The sequence below is a fragment of the Nymphaea colorata genome, chromosome 1 (assembly GCF_008831285.2).
Source record: "Nymphaea colorata isolate Beijing-Zhang1983 chromosome 1, ASM883128v2, whole genome shotgun sequence".
Taxonomy (NCBI): Eukaryota; Viridiplantae; Streptophyta; class Magnoliopsida; order Nymphaeales; family Nymphaeaceae; genus Nymphaea; species Nymphaea colorata.
Window position 1 is genome coordinate 7,221,598 of NC_045138.2, and position 21,677 is coordinate 7,243,274.

A 21,677-nucleotide genomic window follows, 5' to 3' on the forward strand; every position below is an offset into this window, starting at 1 on the left:
TCAACACGTGCCAGATGTTGGGAGGTCTACCAAATTCAGACAGTCGCTAACTCGACGAACGTCTATCCTTCGCTATCAACTTGTGAACACGATTCATACTAAAGGTGTAAAAGAGAAGAAAGATGAAGAGAAAGTAACAGAATTTTAACGTGGTTCAGCCTATTGTTTGGCTTACATCCACGATGAGGGTGAACGTTTCAAGATGAGGTCGAGCAAACAGTAACAATCGATGGAGGAGCAAGAACTGGTAATGATTTTCTCGCATTTATCTGATCGGCCTTTAGGGTTTTATTTGGTGGTGTTCCTCATGACATCTACTTTTATTGGGGTGCTCTTTGCAATTTTCGATATGAAATACCTATTCTCTTACGGGACCAGTTTGTTCTTTTTCTGATTTCTTTACATGTTGGTTTACTCATTCCGCTTGTTGTTTCTTAAGGAGGCTGATTTGGTATTGGGTGGCGATGAGGGTAACGAGTGTACCTATAATAAAGGGTATATAAAGAGGCAGACAATCTTTTCGTGCCTCACGTGTACCCCCGATGGCCACGAGGTATTCAATTTCAGTTGTCTTCGTCGTTGTGGTCACTGGTTTCCCTTTATGCTGTCCTTTGGTTACTTTATATCAGATTGAAAAATTAAGAATGTATTTTCAGGTATTATGTTGCCAACTTGTTGCAGAATATTCTTTCTAAATTCATGTTGTTGGATTGTAATCTGGGTTGTTAGATTTGCAATTGATAAACAACAGCTCTTCTATCCTCTGATTAGGTCACTATATTGAGGAGATCTGTTATTGTCCAATATTCAATTTGTTTGTAGGACGTCTAGGAGTTTCTCATTTGCATAATTGCCATTCTTTTGTTCCACTTTCCCTAGTGAACTTTTATGCCTTGTGATCGGTCCATGTGAATCTCACGTAATGTCAGAAATGAGCAGAGTCCATGTGAATCTCATGTAATGTCGGAAATGAGCAGAGTTTGAATGGTTGACGTTTAGTTTGTTCAACTTGTTCTTATACAACTGCCAGAAAGCTATAAAGGCATTCTCATATTCTTGTCATATTCAGAGGAGGTCAGAGTTGATTCTTATCAAAGCAGACATAGTGATTTATATGGGTATATTTGTTGGCCATAACTTGGCATTCAGATTTGGAGGATAATTGTATATATGTTTACCAATGGTGCCTCTGGGCTCTGTTGTACACCATCTTTACTCCCTGTCCTCCTCTCAATTACAAAGTTGGTGCAATTTTTAATTCCATTGTTTCTCAACCATGTCATGCTTGTTGCTGTTCTTTTGGTTGTTGTCTGTGAGCATGTTGACTTGGCTGTTGCATGTTGACTTGGCTGTTGTCTGTGAGATTGTTGACATTCCTACCTGGATCTTACAATCATCACATGTAGGCCATTCTCAAGTTCGACTGAGAATCAAATAATCTTTTGGTGAAGATACATGACCCTTTTTGTTATTTTCACTTTTCTATGATTCTTGATGAGATCACTTATCATGTTTTAACTAATATTGAACGTTTGTTCTTAGCGATATTGTGTGGAGCTACTGAATATGCACATAGTTTAGATCACCTTGATGAGATCACTTATCATGCTGCCAGATTTTGTCCATCAGTAGGTTGTTCATGATTTTTTTGGTAAACTCTTCTGTTTCTGAAAATATATTTCTTTTTCATCAAATGAAGAAATATATTTCTAGAAATATATTTTTCAATCATTTTCCTATTCCTTTATTCCAGGACATATATTTTCAGAAATATTTTTCTAATTTCCGATTTTCAGGCCATCAAACGGACCCTAAAGGTTATGTCTCCAATATATCTAGGACGCTAGCATAATTAATGATTTAAAATATAGTTTTTAGGGGCTTAGACATTAAAAACAATATGATTTTGATTTCACATGTATAAAATATAGACCACTCAAAACTAAGTTATATGATCCGTATAGTTAGCCACATTGTAAAAATATTAGGGTTGACAACATGATCAATTACCTTCATCGCTACAATTGCAAAACACATTAAGTTTGATGATAGAGCATAAGAAACTGATAATAGTGACTAGAAAAGCGTAGAAGTTCAATATATATCCTACTACTTATATCCCTACATTGTAAAGAATAAATCGTTATGTGTTTGTTTTTGCTTTTCTATCATGAGGCCTTGTGTCTAGCTAGTTCCATATTTTACCTCAAAATTTATCGTGTTATATTCTGTCAAAACTAAATTTAGTACAAAAAAAATACAAAGTTCCTGTACGCACAGTTTGGATGAAGGGAAAGGGAAGGAAAGAACAATCAATCTTTTGTTTGATTGATTAATTAAGTAGAAGGGAAAAGAAAGCAAAGTCAAAAACTTGTTTGGTTGCAAAGGGAGGTAAAGGAAAGACATATAGTTTTATACCGTGCATGTCATTTCTTTCTCTCTGTCCTTGTATGAACAAGGCTTTATGTGATAACAGTTTTTTTTACCAACGTTCACATAAACAATGACAACAAAAAAACTTCTTCAAGTTCATCTCTCTTCTATTTTTTGCCTATATTTTTACCACCATTCACGGCACCCCCTTCCTCCTTTCCATCGTCTGGTACAAGGGTACTATTGTAAAATAATATAAATTATTCTTTTTATTTCTTTTATATATTCCAAACAAACATGATTTTAACAATTCCTTGTTTTTTATCCCAACAATCTTTATAATAACATCTTTCCTTTTCTTTTTCATTCTCTTTCCTTCCATTTTTTTTCATTTCCTTTTCAAACCTCCCATTCCTTCCCTTTCCCTCCATGAAAACAAGGGTTAATCCAAAGGTGCTCCCAATAGTCTAATTAAGTGAAAAAACTCTGGCTCTACTCGGTCTCAATAAAAAAATTATCTTTTTGCAGTACTAGATCTAAAACATCACATTAAAAATTATGCCTACCTTTGGCAGCACGTACACATTTCCCTTGATTAATAAACTTTTGCCCACGGTAATACAAAAACTTCCAAACGGTTCTGGATATTGATAAAATCAAAGAGGCTAACTATTCCAAACTAATGAATTTTTTTATTGATAGTATTTTGATCTTTTATCACACTAATTTCCCAACTCAAATTAGTAATAATTCAAGATTAACTAGTAACATGTTTTTTTTTTCACTGTAAAAATTTAAGTCTTTTGTTATCTCAGTTCATTCCAAACACTTCTAAAACAAGTCTACAACAGAAACAACAGAAAAGGTGTGAACAGAGATATATATGGACTAATGATTTATTCAAATTTGCTACTCTTTTGTAGACCATTGCAAGCCGCATCAGTGGTGAAGCTAAAAAATTTTCATGAGAGTCAAATTAAAGTTTTTAAATTTTTATTAGAGCTGAAATATCATTTTTCAAAATTTTTATATAGAACAAGTAAAATTTTAAAAATTTACATAAAAATTTAAAAAAAAAAATTAAGGTGGGGTCAGGGCCCATGCGAGCCCTATCTTGAGTCTGTCCTTGGGCCACATAGCAACTTTTTGTATGGAAGTTGAAAAACCTGACTCAAGCAAAGAAAGAAGGAGCATCACATGACATAACTCGTTTCAATTTTTCTTGTGTTAATGACGTCCTCAAACACAAATCAAAATTAATTTCCTCATGGCCGTTTATTTGGGTATATATACATTTTCTCTCCCTCTCTCTCTCTCTCTATATATATATATATATATATATATATTGATGACTATTGCATCACTTAGCCATCGCCATCAAATCCAACTTGATTGACCGTTAAGAAAAAAAATAAAGAGTAAAAAGTGACAAATATTTTTGTCATATAATAGTAGTTCACACTTTTTTTTTTGTATTTCTGTCAACCATGAACCGATATTGTAAAGCAGACATAGTTTGTCCATTTAAGTGAAAAAGCTATTATAATTGCGATCCAGGAGACCTTCATTTGCTTCCACTACACGGTAAGAAACAGAACTGGACCATACTTAACTTTGTTGAATTGGGACCCAAAAAACCTTTCATATATAAGACCAAGTGTCCCCTTAATCTCTGTGTTTTAAGTCATGTTAACCAAACTTAACCATATAACATGGCCTACGCATATGGTTGATTTGATCAATTAAGTTCTCCTCTATATCACTTCTTTTTTCATGTAAAGAATATATTTTATAAGAACAATTCTTATATATCGTTTCTCTAAATATGCCTTCTAAGTGTTTAATTATAAACCTTATCATATAAATATATGCAAAATGTAGGGATATATAAGAACAAAAATCAATCTTGAAAATTTAATGTGTAGATTAAGAATTATGAGTCGAGAAATCTACGGCTGGCTGTTAAATTTTAAGATGTTATAAGATCCGATTTCTGCATCAAATTTGTTTTTGTTTTTCCTTGTGAAGTACTCCCCTACATGTCGAATTGTTGAGTTCACAAATGCCGCTGGATTTTTGAAACCAGGCCCTTACGGTGTTCGAGAGCTGTGTCTCTGTCATATGAATCAGTAAATTCTGGCATACTAATTACCATCTATTTTATATACTACTCAACTTAAATAAAGTAACTAAATGTTAAATTTCATATATAATAAGTTGATTCCAAGACATTCGGTCTTCACGGGGCACCAGTACAGAATCGTAAAAGCACCAGAATGGGAGGGTTTAGACCACTCCCATTTGAGCGGTAAGATGAAATATATTTCTCTCGCATGCCTGTGTTAAACCAACTATCCACATCATATCTATAAGGCCAAATGTTTAATTTCATTAAAATCAAATAAAATTCTAGTATTTGACCAGGGTTGGCACTAAACGTTATTTTAAAGATGATTTGGCTAAATGTTGGCAAATTTTGTACACCAGGGGGAGGGGAGAGAGAGAGAGAGAGAGAGGGAGAAGTCCTTCTCAAGTCAATGGAAAAGATGTGAAGCCTGTCCCAGTCAATACGCTAACGTAGGCAGACCAGAGCCAGGGCGTAGGGTTGGAGTTAGTGATGAATGAAGGTTTATAACTGTGGTTTGCTAACAACTTTATCAAGAAGGACAGAGACAAAATGGACCAAAAGACAAGGACACTCTGTTCCTACCCCCCTCAGCGCCTTGCTTTTTTTACACAGAGGTCTTCATGTTCTAGAAACCACATAGAAGAATGAATCCTTTATTTTTCTCTAGAAAGCATGAGATTCTGTGGAATTTGTCAGTCGAGAAAAAAAATATTTTTTGAACTACAAAATATATGTGAAAATTGATTAAAAATAGAGAACAAGCTCTTAAATGTATTCAACAAAAATAATCAAATCACAAATCAGTTTGATAAAAGCTTATCAAAACAAATGTTCGAATTTCATGGTCATTATTGAAAGCTAGTCTTGCTCTCTCTTTTTCGCATTTTCCTTCTGCCTCTCTATAAATACCGAATCCATCAAACACACATACATGCCTCCCCAAACACCAGCTTCCATGTGAAAGCCACGACAATGGCATCTTCCCTCCCGCCAAAATCCTCCACCACCATCTTCCTCTCTTGCTTCCTTGGCCCTTCATAGTCAAAGAGTACTCCGCAGGCCGCTGAAGGAGAAGATGTCCAACATCCATTTCTACTTCCACGATATCGTCAGTGACCGGAACCCGACTGCCGTGACCGTTGCCGGAGCAAAGAACAGCACCTCGCTGACGGGCTTCGGGGACATTGTGAAGATCGATGTGTTGGGATAAAAATGCGGATAAACACAAATCTACTAAAAAGATTTAACAACGAAGTATAGCCCAAACCGATCATGCAATAAGCAACAAATCAACGGCTGAGCAAACCAATCAAAACAATAACAATCACAAACTGCACAAGAGAATTTTTACGTGGAAAACCCTTCAAAACAATGAGGGTAAAAACTACGGGATACTACGACCCAAAACTCAATCTACTATGATCAATGATATAAGTTTTCCCACAAAGGGCTACACATAGCCAACCCTCAAACAATAATATCTCATCAAAACTATATGAGAAAACAAGGGAAAATATCACCGATTGAATGCGGAAACCATGGATTGAGAGGAAATGCACCTGACTTCCTCCTTGGAATCGAATCTTGCTCTAGCCAAATGCTCGCAACCTTGTCTTCCTCTTCTCCTTCTCTCCTTTCCTCTTCTCCTCTCTTCTTCTCTTTCTCTCCTCTTGTTGTGCAGCCACCAAGAGAGAGCACACGAGAGAGGACACCTCTCTTTTTTCCCAAAATGGAACCCTAGAGAGACAGAAACGTGAGTGAGATTAGGAGGCACCATTGGGTGCCCTCCTTGTTCTTTTCTCCGCCCATCACTTAAGTGACGGGCTGGATTGGGTCTACTTGAGTCTAGACCCGACCCAACAAGCTCTCCTTCCAGCCTCAAGTGAGAGAACATTTCTGCAAAAAGAACAAAATTAATATACTGCCTTAAAGGCAGTCATCCCAACTAAGTCTCTACACATATCATGTTTTTCTTTAAGTAGAGACTTCGTCGCAAGATTATCATCTGTATGGATCTTATCAAGAACAAGCTGCTTCGACTATAAAACATCACGTATCTAATGATAGCTTACGTCTATATGTTTTGACCTTGCATGAAAAGTAGAATTTTTTCTAAGGTGAATAGCACTCTGACTGTCACAGTAAAGCACATACTCGTCTTGACTGAACTGAAGTTCCTGCATGAACCTCTTCATCCATAGCAGCTCCTTGCTCGCCTATGTAGCTGCAATAAACTTTGCTTCAGTAGTAGATAATGCTACACATTTCTGAAGTCTGGATTGCCAAGAAACTGCACCACCTGCATATGTCAATAAAAACCAGATATAGATCTTCTCCCGTGAATGTCTCTTGCCATGTCTAAATTTATATAGCCAACAAAAATAGATTTTTCTGCCCCAAAACAAAGTGAGAAACTGCTAGTCCCATGAAGGTATCTCAAAATCCATTTAACTGCTTCCTAATGTTTCTTTCCTGGATTTGAGACAAACCGACTAACAACTCCAATTGAATGAGCAATATCAGGTCTGGTACATACCATAGCATACATCAGACTACCTGTGGCTAAGGCATAGGGAATCTTCTCCATATCTTCCTTTTCTGAATCTATCTTTGGACTCTGCTTGGTACTCAACTTGAAATGTGCTGCAAGAGGGGTGCTAACAGGCTTTGCCTTGTCCATGTAAAATCTTTGAAGTACATTCTCAATGTACTTCTCGTGAGATAGCCATAGCTTCTTCGACTTCCTATCTCGCGTGATCTTCATACCCAAAATCTAACTAGCAGGTCCCAAGTCTTTCATAGCAAAAGACTTGCTCAACTTTTTTTTCAAGCTTGAAATTCTCGAGATACTATTGCCAACAATAAGCATGTTATCAACATAAATCAACAAAATAACAAAATCATTACCTGTGAATTTTTTCACAAAGACGCAGTGATCTGAAGTAGTCTTGGTGTAGCCATACTCCCCCATAAATGACTCGAACTTCTTATACCAATGTCTAGGTGTCTGCTTCAGACCATACAAGCTTTTCTTTAATCTGCAAATATGGATTTCTTTACCTTTTACAAGAAAACCTTCGCGCTGCATCATGTATATTTCATCATCAAGATCACCATGAATAAAAGCTGTCTTCACATCCATCTGCTCAATCTCCAAATCAAGACTGGCTGCCAAACAAAGAACTAATCTGATAGATGACATCTTGACCACCGGTGAGAATATCTCGTCGAGGTCAACTCCTTTCCTTTCATTGAACCCCTTCACAACCAACCTATCTTCGTATCTTGGGTTTAGAGAGTTTTCATCATGCTTCACTCTAAAAACTCATTTGTTTCTCAATGCCCTCTTGCATTGGGGCAAGTCCACAAGCTCGAAGGTGTGGTTGTTGTAAAGTGACTGCATCTCATCTTTCATGGCTTCCATCCACTTTTCCTTGTGCACATAATGCATAGCTTCTTCATAGCATTCAGGCTCACCACTGTCAGTCAACAAAATATAGTCATGCGCGGGATATCTAGATGATGGACGCCGCTCCCTCGTGGATCTTTGTTGCCGATCTACATCTGAGGAAAAAACCTCCAAATTATGATTGTCACCTTCGTCATCTGAATTAGGAATATATGGCATGTCTACTTGTCTTTCTCTATCATGTATCTGCCCAACAGCATCATATGGCACTGTTCTTGAAGTATTCTGCAAAGGAATATGGTCCACATCAACTGGCAGATAGCTACTATGAGAAGAATCCTTTCATGTTTTCATAATCTCTTCAATATTCTGATCTTCAGCAAATACCACATCCCTGCTTCTGACAAGCTTCTTCTCAACTGGATCATACAATCTGTAACCAAATTCATCATGGCCATAACCCAAAAACACAGATTGCCTGCTTTTTTATTCCAACTTCGATCTCTCATCCTTTGGTATATGCACAAATGCCCTGCATCCAAATACACGTAAGTACTCATAAGATACATCCTTCCCATACCAAATTCTGTTAAGAATATCACTATCCAAAGGAACATGTGGAGACAAATTAATCACATAAGCAGCAGTATGTAAAGCTTCATACCAAAAAGAATCAGATAACTGAGCTTTAGATAGGAGACATCTAACTATCTCCATGAGTGTTCTGTTCATCATTTCTGCCACGCCATTCAATGGAGGAGTCTTAGGTGGAGTGTTCTGGTGCCTGATGCTATGAGATCTGCAATACTCATCAAATGGACCAATATACTCTCCTCCATTATCGCTGCGAACACACTTCAGCTTCTTTTCTGACTGTCTTTCAACCAGTGCATGAAAGTTCTTAAAAACACCAAGGACTTGGTCTTTCCTCTTCAAAGAAGCGACCTAAACTTTCCTGAAAAAATCATCATTAACGTGACAAGATAAAATGCACCACCATGTGAACTTACTTTTATAGGACCATATACATCTGTATGAACCAACTCAAGTGCTTCTGACTTTCTGAAATGTGGATGACTCTTGAAAGAAACCCACGTCTGCTTCTCTGCAAAACAATGACTGCATTTGTCAAGTTTATCTTTCTTTACATCTTGTAGAAGATTCTTCTTGATCAAGAATTGCAGTCTCTTGTCACTCATATGTCCCAGCCTCCTGTGCCACAACTCAATAGATTTTTCATCTTGTGTCACATGTACCATGTCTCTGAAAATTGATGTCTGCATAGTATAAAGATTATTGCTGCATCTTTTGCCTCGAGCAATAATCAAGGAACCTCTGGTAAGCTTCCACTGGCCATCACCAAAAGTATTGTGATACCCTTCTTCATCGAGCCTTCCTGCAGAAATAAGGTTCAGATGCATGTCAGGTGCATGCCTCACGTCTGTCAGCTTCAAGAGAGCTCCATTCGTATTCTTTAGAATGACGTCACCTTTGCCTACAACGTGAGACAAAGAACCATTACCCATTCTCAAAGTACCAAAATCACTAGAAATATATTAAGAGAAAAAATCCTTATGGGAAGTAACATGAAAAACTGAATCACTATCAAAAAGCCAACAAGTATCGTCTCTAGCAACGTTAGCCATGTTAGCATCACAAACAACAAACATTTCATGTTGTGCAGTAGCAGCGATATTGTTATCTCGGTCATTTTTCTTCTCCTGTTTCTCCCCAATTTTATTCTCCTTCTTCAGCTGAAAGCAGTACTTCTTTACCTATCATTTCTTTCCACAATGGTGGCATTCCAAATTCTTATATCTCAATTTGGACTTGCTTCTGCTTTCATCTCTGTCCCTGTCACTCTTGAATTTACTCATATCCCCTTGTTCTTTGTGAAAAGAACCTCTGTCTGAGAAGAGCAAGCCTGAGATTTTCTTCTCATCTCCTTATTGAGAATACCTGACTTAACAGTCTCTAAAAAAACAACCCCATTAGCCGCAGAATTAGTAAGCGGGACTCTAAATGTCTCCTATGAATCAGGCAAAGTAGCAAACAATAATAATCCCAAAATCTCATCTTCAAATTTAACGCCCATACTAGATAACTGACTAATGACCTAAAAATCATTTAGAAAATCTGACACAAAACTGCCCTTCCTGATTCTCAAATTCATCAATCTTTTCAGAAGAAATAATTTACTACTTCCTGTCTTGTAGGCATAAAGATTCTCTAACTTTGCCCACAAACTACGTACACGATTTTCATCTTGGATATGGTCATAAACATTTTCATCCACAAATTGTCGAATGAAACCACAAACTTGTTCGTGTTCAAATTCTCATTCCTCATCAAACTTAGAATCAGGCTTTTCTTGGGTAAAAACTAGGGGGTGCATAGCCTTCACATATAAGAGATCTTTCATTTTATTTTTCTATAGACTATAGTTAGTCCCATTTAGACTAATCATATGGCTAGTACCAAAATCAATTTTGTTATCTACCATGTTGGCTCTAATACCACTTTGTTGGGATAAAAAATGCGGATAAACACAAATCTACTAAAAAGATTTAACAACGAAGTATAGCCCAAACCGATCATGCAATAAGCAACAAATCAACGATTAAGCAAACCAATCAAAGCAATAACAATCACAAACTGCACAAGAGGATTTTTACATGAAAAACTCCTCAAAACAATGAGGGTAAAAACCACGCGGTACTACGACCCAAAACTCAATCCACTATAATCAATTATATAAGTTTTTTCACGATGGGCTGCACAAAGTCAACCCTCAAGCAATAATAACTCATCAAAACTATATGAGAAAACAAGGGAAAATATCACCGATTGAATGCGGAAACCGTGGATTGAAAGGAAATGCGTCTGGCTTCCTCCTTAGAATCGAATCTTGCTCTAGCCAAATGCTCGCAACCTTCTCTTCCTCTTCTCCTTCTCTCCTTTCTTCCTCTCATTCTCTCTTCTCTTTTTCTCCTTCTCTCCTCTTGCTGTGCAGCGACAAAGAGAGAGCACACGAGAGAGGACACCTCTCTTTTTCCCCAAAATGGAACCCTAGAGAGAGAGAGAGAAAAACGTGAGTGAGATTGGGGGGCACCATCGGATGCCCTCCTTTTTCTTATCTCAACTCATCACTTAAGTGATGGGCTGGATCGGGTCCACTTGAGGCTGGACCCGACCCAACACAATGACCCATTGACGGAAGGGCCAGAGTTGTCCTCCAAACTGGTGGGAAGAGCCCAGGGACTCTATGCCTCGGCCAGGCTGCAGGGTCTGAGCTTGCTAATGGCAGTGAACTATGTATTCATGGAGAAGTACAATGGCAGTAGTTTGAGAATTCTAGGAGGAACACAACAATGCGGCCAGTGAGGGAGATGAAGGTGGTCGGCGGCAGCAGTCTGTTTAGGATTGCCCGTGGCTACGCCATTGCGAAGACTCATTGGTTTGATGCAAACACAGGAGATGCCACAATAGAGTACAATGTCTACGTCGTCCATTATTAATTAGAAGAAGAAGCCATGGCGGATCATGGAATCCTGAAATCCCAATTATGACTCTTGTCAGTTGGGTCGCGTTTGTTGTTCTTTGGATGGCCATTTAGCTTGTACAGTAACAACTTTTTTTTATCATATTTTTTATTTTTTTTTATAGGTGTAAGTGTTTCATAAATCTACTTCAAAATTGAGAACTACTTCAAAATTTTAAAGAATACATGATGTTTCAAAATCAAAATTTTAAAGAACGAGCTTACATGATGTTTCAAAATTAAGGTAAATTCTTAAAAGATTATAACAAATATCCCAAGAACGTATGCTTAAATGATGTCATTATTTCCGAACAACCTCTTAAAAATTTAATATTTTATAATTAGTGTCCTTTTCAATGAAAAATTTTTACATCTACCTCTGAATTCAACTTGATTACGAGGCGTAAAGACACAGCGAGACTTTCACCGAAAGTAGCCATCAAAGAGAAAAGCAAAAGTGAAAGGAGGGACGACTTAGATTGAGATAAAAAAAGAACCGGACTGCGTTTTTAGTTTATTTTATGCAGTGTTCATTCACCTTTCCTTTTCCCATCCGTATGCACGGGCTAAATGCTTGCCGAGTACGGTTCCATAACTGTTCTTTCTCCTTAGAGAATGGGTCTGGATCCAGACTATATGTATCCAATTTGAATCAATTAAAAATGTTGTCCTTTAGCCATGTCCATTAACCGAGCAACAACGATTACTTTGAGTTTATCATAAGCCATGTTTGAGAGTCTTGGATCTGAGATTTGAGTGTGATTCTAAATCCACCTTATGTTAAATCCACAGCTTAAACTAAAGGGAATTTCTCAATTAGAGATCTTAAATCTGTGTTACATTATGAAGCCACTGATATGTTCAATTTATTTTTTCTCTTTTAAGTTTCCTTTCCATCCATTTTGCTTTTGTTCTCTCTCTTTTTCTCCCTTTTTAATTGCCTAAGAAATGTAAGGGTGGGTGCTCTGCCAGGCCACCGGCAGGGGCCCAGTCGGGGCACGGGTTCGTGCCTGGAAACCAGGCCCGGGCCCAATGCCCAATGGGCCAGCCAGAAGGGAAACAAAGCCAGACCGATTAATTTTTAAAATTATGTTTTATTATTAACATTATATGTTTTCTTATTAAAAATATATTTTATATTCAAAAAAATTATTTTATTTTTTAAAATAATCTTTTATTATAACCGTGCCTCGGCTTAAATTTCGGGTCCTTGCCCAGGCCCATCTTTCCGACATCAGACCGACCGACCTGAATGTTACCTTAAGGGTCCAATGGCCACCTCTTTGGTTTGAGAAGCCGACACTTTCTCATCCTTTTTGCCTGGTGGTCCTCTAAAATTGATGACTTGCCCCTTCCACTCTTTGGGGACAGCAAGTTCTACAGGTTTAATTAGTCTATGAATATTCAAAAAACATGATTTTTTGGCAAAAAAAGATAAATGTATAACATTATATATCCATAATTTTTTAAGAAGCAACAGCATCCTGTAAATGTTTGGATTAAAATAGCCTTCTCATGACCTTGATTTATAATAATAAAGTTCAAAAAACTAAAATTGAACAAATAAATCTAAGAAACAACCATATAATTGTATATAAATATTTTATATATGTTTATAATATAATATATATTTCACCACACTCCCACACCCCGTTTTCTGGAATGTGCACACCCATGTGATATATTCACTATCCTTTATATATATATATATATATATATATATATATATATATATAAAAGTGATAATATCATATAAACTAACTGCTGTTGAAGACAATCTTTTTTTTTTCTGTGATGATACAAAAATAGATGAGACCCGACTCGGAGAGCTGGGTGCTGCCCTTGATTGTTCAAGGGTTGTGTGACATATTGACTATCCTTTATATATATATATATATATATATATATATATATATATATTGCACACATTCTGACACTCGCATCTCTCTCTTATGTGATATATTGACTATATATATATATATATATAAGTGTCAATATCATATAAACTAACTGCTCTTGAAGACCTTCATCTCTCACCCATCTCTCACCCATGTGACATATTGACTATCTTTTATATTGACTATCGTTTATATATATATATATATATAAATGTCAATATCATATAAACCAACTGCTCTTGAAGACCATCATCTCTATATATATTTATAAAAGTGTCAACATCATATAAACTAACTGCTCTTGAAGACCATCATCTCTATATATATTTACAAAAGTGTCAACATCATATAAACTAACTGCTCTTGAAAACCATCATCTCTCACCCATGTGACATATTAACTATCATATATATATATATATATATATATATATATATATATATATATATATATATATATATATATATATATATATATATATATATAAGTATCGATATCATATAAACTAACTGCTGTTGAAGACAAACTATTTTTTTTTTCTTTGATGATAGAAAAAAAAAAAAGATGAGACCCGACTCGAAGAGCTGGGTGCCGCCGTTGATTGTTAAAGGGTTGTGTGGGGCCACTGGGTGTACACATTTTTAGGTCATATTCTTTCCCTCTTGGCACCTTACGTCCTTGGAGGCTTGGACGGGACCACAAGAAATGTTCAAAATTTTCTTCCCTTTCTAGATGCAGCCATTCCATATTTCTAGCCTCGTTATCTATATAAGTTTAATAAGGTTCAACACGAGCCTGAGTCCCGCTCAACTCCATTCATGGATAACTGGGCTCAACCTCGGGGCAAGCTTGATAATGTCATATCTAACTCGACTCAATAAATTAAGTTGAAGTTCAAACTCCACATGTTTAAGCTCAAGAAATTGAGAGACTCATGCCAGAAGCCATTAATATGAAAGATATGAAACAAAAAAGGGACTTTGACTTTTTTTCCTCCCCTTTCACAAAGAAAGTGCATTTTTACAAGTGGTTGTAAAATATTTTCTACTTAAATTGAAAAAAAATCAATATCATGCTTTAGTTTTGCAAAATTTTCGAACAAAATGTTTAAGCTTCAAACAACGTTTAGAAGCTTGCGGCATAATTTTCTGTAAACCAACAAGGAAAAAATAATACATCGGATTTATTTGTGAATTTTTTTCAGAAGTATGCTTAAATTTGGTAAATGTCCAAGATGATTCTCTTTAATCAAAATCGATTTCAAAATCATGTTCTCTCCGTGTAAACGTGTTATATTATTAAAAAGAATATGAAAATTTGGCATTTTTATATTCATCAATATTTTAAGTGCCATAAAATATCCTATACATGTCATATCCTAAAGCAACTCTACAAATCAAGACTGAGATCTGAAGGGCACCCTACACTGCCGTTTCTAAAAGATTTAAACAGCAGTTCAGCAAAATTTAATCGTTATATTCTTACTTATAAACGAGTCAAGTTCAAGTTTTAATGTATATTGGAAATGGTAATCAAATCCAATTCAAGTTGTAGGAGGTCGACTCATTTAAGCTTGGTTATGCCTGGCTATGTAAATCCTTCTCATCGTAGTTGAATTACTTAAATTAGTTATCGAGTTAAACGAGTTGACAAGTTTAAAAAAGCAAGAGTTAACAAGAACGATTTAAACAAGTCGAACTCTAGTTTCACACCGAGCAGTCCTGTCGAGCTTGAGCTGTTCTATGAATCTCGACTTAAATTCAAGCTCTAGTTTTTCTTAGCAAAGTTGAACTCGGCTGGTAATGCAATCCATTGTGTTCCAAGGCAGAAACTTCCTCAAGTCAATGCGCAATCTTTGAATATTATCTGGTGCATGTGAAGTCATGCTCTAGTCAACACGTGCCAGATGTGGGAGATCTACCAAATTCAGGCAGCGCTAATTCGACGAACATCTATCGTTCGCTATCAACTTGTGGTCATGATTCAAACTAAAGGATGGTTAGGTCAGCTTTCAAAACCATGAGTTAGAAAGAGAACAAGAGAAAGAATTCAATCTCGATCGATAAATTGATCAAACACAACGGCATTGCCTTTTCTACTCCTCTCTGTTTGCATTTCCTGTTCCAGTTTCCAAATTCACATTCATAAATTTCTATACTGTAAATACTACCTGCAGTGCATGCCTCCTCATCATTGGCTTTCCTGTTTCACAGCAAAGCCAACGCAATGGCCTATTCCCTTCTTCCAAAACCCTCAGCCACTATCTTCCTCTTTACCTTCTTCTCCATCGTTGCCGTAGCAGTGGATGCCAAACTGGTTCATAGTCAAGGATCAAGGAGTCCTCCACAGGCCACCGAAGGATAAGATATCCCACCTCCATTTCTACTTCCACGACATCCTCAGCGGCCGGAATCCGACTGCAGTACCCATCGCTGGAGCTAGGAACGGGACCTCGGCAACGGGGTTTGGTGATGTTATAATGATCGACGCCCCCTTGACAGAAGGGCCCGAGTTGTCTTCCAAGCTGGTGGGAAGAACCCAGGGGCTCTACGCTTCGGCGGGGCTGCAGGAAGCGAGCTTGCTCATGGCAGTGAACTACGTGTTCATGGAGGGGAAGTACAACGGCAGCAGCCTGAGCATTCTAGGGAGGAACGCGCCGATGCAGAGAGTAAGGGAGATGCCAGAGATGGGTGGTAGCGGTCTGTTCAGGATGGCTCGTGGCTGCGCCCTTCCGAGGACTCGCTGGTTTAATGCAAACACAGGAGACGCCATTGTGGAGTACAATGTCTTTGTCGTCCATTATTAGTTAAAGAGACCACATGTCCTGCCATGTAATATATCCCAATATTTTCCTCTTATATGTTATTCTTTAATATTATCTTATGAATAAGATAATTAATTATTTGAAGATTTTAAGTTACACTACAACATCCTAATAAAAATAATAAAAAGATTTGGGAGTTTTGAAGGAAAAAGATTAGTTGGTTGGTTGCATTATGTACAATCAAATGCATTACATGTGGACTTTTAGCCTACTTTAAGAATGGTTTTCGATCATGTCTCACAGGTTCAGGTACACATTTGTATTGTGCATAGGCCTGTGCATATAATCACTTTTAAATTATAGAATGAAACCAAAATTTTTCACACTAGGTCTTTTCACTCCAATCTGGATTCCTGTCGAAAGACCTTCAGACTCGAAAGCCGAAAAAAGAGCCCATAAGCTCAGAGGATAGTCTTGCCTATCATAGGTCAAGGGGACACTGAAAAAGTTCTAACCTTTCAAAATAGTCCTGACCTTTCAATAAAAATGAGTCTTGACCTTTCAAAAAAATCGATGAAGAGCCGAGAGACATCTTTCTCTCATGGGACCGAAGAGCCTCGAGGAAGGTCGCTTTGCTCGTTCCGAGCTACAGGCTTTGCGAGGCCACTACATGACGCTTTGCTAGTGCTTTCACCTTGCTCGTTCCGCGAAGCGAGTGCTTTAGGGTACGTCATGAGCAAAGCCCACAAAGCACTCGCAATTACATGAACATTCTAATAAAATGTTTTGAAGGAAAAATATTGTTTGGTGCATTGTGCACAACCCCCAATGCATGACATGTAGACTTCTGCCCCACTTTTTGATTGGTCTTTGGCTAGGTGTTGTCTGTGCATCCTTTAAATTTCAAAGTGAAACTAAAATTTTTTCTTGAACATCTTCATAAAGACATTTAATGCTAAAAGTTACTTGATGCATTTTACACAACCTTCAATGCATGACATGTGGACCTCTACTTCACTTTTAGAATGGTTTTGGCTCAGATGTCACGGTCAGTTACACATTTGTATCGTGCATAGGTCTTATAACCACATTTAAATTATAAAAGTGAAATCAAAATTTTTATTATGAAAAGTCCATCTGTTGACAAAACAAACTGCCAAAACAGGCCAATATATTTTTTGAAAATTCTTCTAGGAAACGAAAGACAATTTTTAAAAAATTTATACATGTCAAATTAAATAATTTAAAATCTGAGAGGGGTCATTTCCCTGGCGTCCTTTTTGCCTCCACGAGTGATTTTACCTGAAAAAAAATTAGTGAAGGTTGTCTCAAATATATATGGCATGCCAGTATAATTAATGGTTTAAAATATAGTTTTTAGTAAATTTGGGCAATGGGCCGGCCCGGCCCGACTCCCGCCCTTGGGCCTTCGTCCCCTGCTCCCCTCCCTCAGTCCCTCTCCCCTCGCCCTCTCCCTCAGACCCTCTCCCTTCCCGTTTCCCTCTCTGCTCCCCCTCTGCTTCCCTCTCCCTGTCCGGTCCCCCTCTCCCTCTCCCCCTCCGCCCTCTGCTTCTGTCTCCTTCTCTGTTGCCCCTCTCCCTCACCCCTTCTCTGTTGCCCCTCTCCCTCTCCCTCCTCCTCTGTCTCCCTCGCGGCTCCCCCTCCTCCCCCATGTGGGCCGTCAGCGGGGACCCAATGGCCATAGCCGGAGGGCGGAGGGAAAGGGGGGGCGGGACTCGGGAGGGCAGGGAAAGGGCGTTGAGGAGGGGAAAGGTGGGCGGGCTGGGCCGGGTCCGGGCCGGGCTGAGCGGCCCGACCCAACAGCCGGGCCGGGCTGTTCCCAGGCCGAGACCCATGCCTAGTTTTTTGGGTCTTAGACATTTTATTACAAACAATATGATTTTGATTTCACATGTATTATATAATATAGCCCACTCAAAACTAAGTTACATGATCCGTATAATTAACCACAGTGTAAAAATATTAGGGTTGACAACATTATCAATTACCTTTATCGCTGCATATAACAAAACACATTAAGTTTGTTGTAAAGCATAAGAAACTGAGAATATTGACTAGAAAAGCGTAGAAGTAATAAAATAAACTTGTGAACTGTTCTAGACATTGGTAAACAAATCCATTTAGATGTATCCAGTCAAATATCAGGATCATGCGCCAGTTAAATCTTCGAGGCTAACTAATGAAAACTAATGAAATATTTCTTTTATCGATAGTATTTTAATCTTTTTATCACACTAATTTCTCAACTTAAATTACTAATAATTAAAGATTATCTAGTAACATGTTTTTTTTCACTATAAAAATTTAAATATTTCTTTTATTATCTTAATTCATTCCAGACAATTCTAAAATAAGTCTACAAGACTTTTGTAGGCCGCATGGCGGCTTTTTGTATGGAAGTAGGAAAGTCTGACTCAAGCAAAAAAAGGAACACATGGCAACTTTTTGTATGGAAGTAGGAAAGTCTGACTTAAACATCAGAAAAGGTGCGAATAGAGATATACCGACTAGTGATTTATTCAAATTTGGTAATGTTATGGTAGACTTTTGTAGGCCGCATGGTGGCTTTTTGTATATGGAAGTAGGAAAGTCTGACTCATGCAAAAAAAGGAACACAAAAAAAAGGAAGGTGCGTTCACATGACTTAACTCGTTTCAATTTTTATTGCAGAATATTAATATTATATATGAACAAAGCCTTTTGTTCGCTCATTGGCAGACAATAAACAGAGACCAAAATTAATTTTCTCATGGCCTTTTATTTGGGTGACAATTATTTAATTTTATCTATTCAATTGGTTAAGCAAATGACTCTCGAACTCGTTCATGAGCCAAACTTTAAGGAGTCCAACTACTCAAGCTTATTGTTCACCCCTGGCGATGGCCCCGCCTTTGTGTGAAATGATCTCGCGACTTATGCTTTCAAGAGCATAAGGTTAAATTATGTTGAAAATTAGATTAAAATGATGTCAACCTGAAAAGGTGGAGAGGGTCGGTGGACAAAATTTGTGGTTATGTATATATATAAAATAATAATAATATGCTGTTGTTTATTGGATGTTGCTGTAAAAGTTATAAGTTGTTGATTTATGGTATTTCAGGAACGATTCATGTTTTAGGTAGCTATCAAACTCATACATGTGAGATTGAATGGTAATCGCTCGGTTCATGGACTTTAAGAAAATTAGATGATCGAGACTGAGCAGAAAAAATTAAAACCAAGCCATATTTTGAATACTAAAATACCCTTCAAGGATGAGACAAACGAGTTTCCTTAAGATCCCTTACCATCTTTTCATCTCTTGAAAAATTTTGGCTTTAAAAATTTTCAACTTAAATTCTGCCATCCTAAGTCCTTAAAATAGACACGTAAACGATTCCAGTTCAATGTAGCATATAAAGGTTTACTAGCTACCCATTTTTTTATTTGGATTTGAATAAATTTTCTGGCCTCTCAAACAACACAGTGTTCAATCTATTACATCAAGCAGCTGTAAATAAATGGAGCTCAAAATAGTTAGCGGATTTTAACTCTTTTATATATATATATATATATATATATATATATATATATAACTGAATTCTTCGCAGCATTTGATGTCACATAAATTAACTGCTGTTCAAGACAATCTGTCATATATATATATATATATATATATATATATATATATATATATATATATATATATATATATATATATATATATATATATATATATATGCAAGATGAAACCGCTAACTTGTTGGAAACAGGGTCTCCGATCGGTTGGGTATTCACATTTTCTGTTAATTGTTGAAGGGTTCTGTGGGCCACTGGGTATACACATTTTCCATCAATGGTAAGTCATATTCGTTTCAGTCTGGAAGCCGTACATCCGTGGACTGAACGGCTAGAAATACTTAATTTTCCAATCATTTAAAAAAAAAAATTGGAAGATAAAAATAAAAATTGAAAAAAAAAGTATTAAACTAGTTAACCAGTTATACGAGTTAACAAATTAAAAGAAACGAAACATGTTAATAAAAATTATGTAAACAACTTGAGCGAGTCGAACTTGAGTTTCACGCAGTCAGGTCGGGCTTGAGCATGTTCTGTGAAGCTCGATTGGAACAAGCCAAAGATCGAGGACTCAGCTCGTATGCAGCCATATGTGTTCCAGAAGCAGAAGTCTGGTATCCTCAAGTCAATGAGCAAATTACAACATTTGAATCTTCTCTAAAGGATGTGAAGTCTGCGTGCTTTAGTCAGCACGCCTCAGAAGTTGGGAGATCTACGAAAGTCAGCCAGCGCCAATTCAACGAACGTCTATCATTCGCTATCAATTTGTGATCATGATTCAACCTAAGGGATGGTTAGGTCAGCCTTCAAAACCAGGCGTTAGGAAGAGAACAAGAGAAACAATTCAATCTCCATCAATGAATTGATCAGAACGAGACCACCATGAACGCAATAAACGCAACACCGCTGCCTTTTCTACTCCTCTCTGTTCACATTTTCTGTTCAAATTTCCAAATCTCATTCATAAATATCTTTACTGAAAAGTCATCATACTATTAAGCATGTAGAGCAAAAGTCTGTAGATCTCTCCCTCTATAAATACTACCTGCAATGCATGCCTCCCCATCATCAGTTTTCTGTTTCACAGCAAAGCCGACGCAATGGCGTATTCCCTTCTTCCAAAATCCTCCGCATGCACCATCTTCCTTTTTTGCTTTTTCTTCCTCGTTGCCGTGGCAGTGGATGCCAAACTGGTTCATAGTGATGGAGTACTCCACCGGCCGCCGAAGGAGAAGACGTCCCACCTCCACTTCTACTTCCACGACATCGTCCGCGGCCGGAATCAAACTGTAGTACGGGTTGCCGGAGCTGGGAACCGGACCTCGGCGACGGGGTTTGGCGATGTTGTGATGATCGACGACCCCTTGACAGAAGGGCCTGAGTTGTCTTCCAAACTGGTGGGAAGAGCCCAAGGGCTCTACGCTTCGTCCGGGCTGCAGGAAACGAGCTTGCTGATGGCAGTGAACTATGTGTTCATGGAGGGAAAGTACAATGGCAGCAGCTTGAGCATTCTGGGGAGGAACACGGCGATGCGGCCGGTGAGGGAGATGGCGGTGGTCGGCGGCAGCGGTCTGTTCAGGATGGCCCGTGGCTACGCCATTGCGAGGACTCACTCGTTTGATACAAACCAGGCCACGGTCGAGTACAATGTCTATGTCGTCCATTATTAGTTAATTAGAGGAGACCACATGGCTGCAGTGGAATATATCTCAATATTTTTTCTTTGTAGGTTCATCCGGTTGTTGTTGTTTGTGATCATGTTATGTTATTCTTTAATATTATTTATACGAATAAAATAATTAATTATTTGGAGATTTTAAGTTATTATTGATCATCGGCTATAAATTGAACCCTTGATTGATTGTAGGGGTGGAGCCAAAATTTTTTATTCACATGTACATAATATAGCACACTCAAATACATGTACATCGATTACCTACACATTAAGTTTGATGTAAAGTGTGAGAAACTGAGAAATATTGACT

General features: G+C 37.6%; 2 protein-coding genes and 1 pseudogene across 2 annotated transcripts; all 3 read left to right on the top strand.

Moving 5' to 3' along the window:
• Positions 1-2,367: 2,367 nt before the first annotated feature.
• On the top strand, positions 2,368-11,428 carry LOC116253998 (dirigent protein 22-like; annotated as a pseudogene).
• A 4,226-nt stretch (positions 11,429-15,654) lies between these two features.
• On the top strand, positions 15,655-16,155 carry LOC116254067 (dirigent protein 22-like). The gene has a single exon (XM_031629170.1). It carries the CDS (start codon positions 15,655-15,657, stop codon positions 16,153-16,155), a length of 501 nt encoding a protein of 166 aa, XP_031485030.1.
• Positions 16,156-20,792: 4,637 nt separating this feature from the next.
• LOC116254129 (dirigent protein 22-like) lies at positions 20,793-21,416 on the top strand. The gene has a single exon (XM_031629302.2). The coding sequence runs from the start codon at positions 20,793-20,795 to the stop codon at positions 21,360-21,362; it is 570 nt and encodes a 189-aa protein (XP_031485162.1). The 3' UTR covers positions 21,363-21,416.
• Positions 21,417-21,677: the final 261 nt, after the last annotated feature.

Bases quoted from the DNA above. Each gene is read 5' to 3' on its own strand.
- LOC116254067 (XM_031629170.1), top strand. From the start codon at position 15,655: ATGCCAAACTGGTTCATAGTCAAGGATCAAGGAGTCCTCCACAGGCCA.
- LOC116254129 (XM_031629302.2), top strand. From the start codon at position 20,793: ATGGCGTATTCCCTTCTTCCAAAATCCTCCGCATGCACCATCTTCCTT.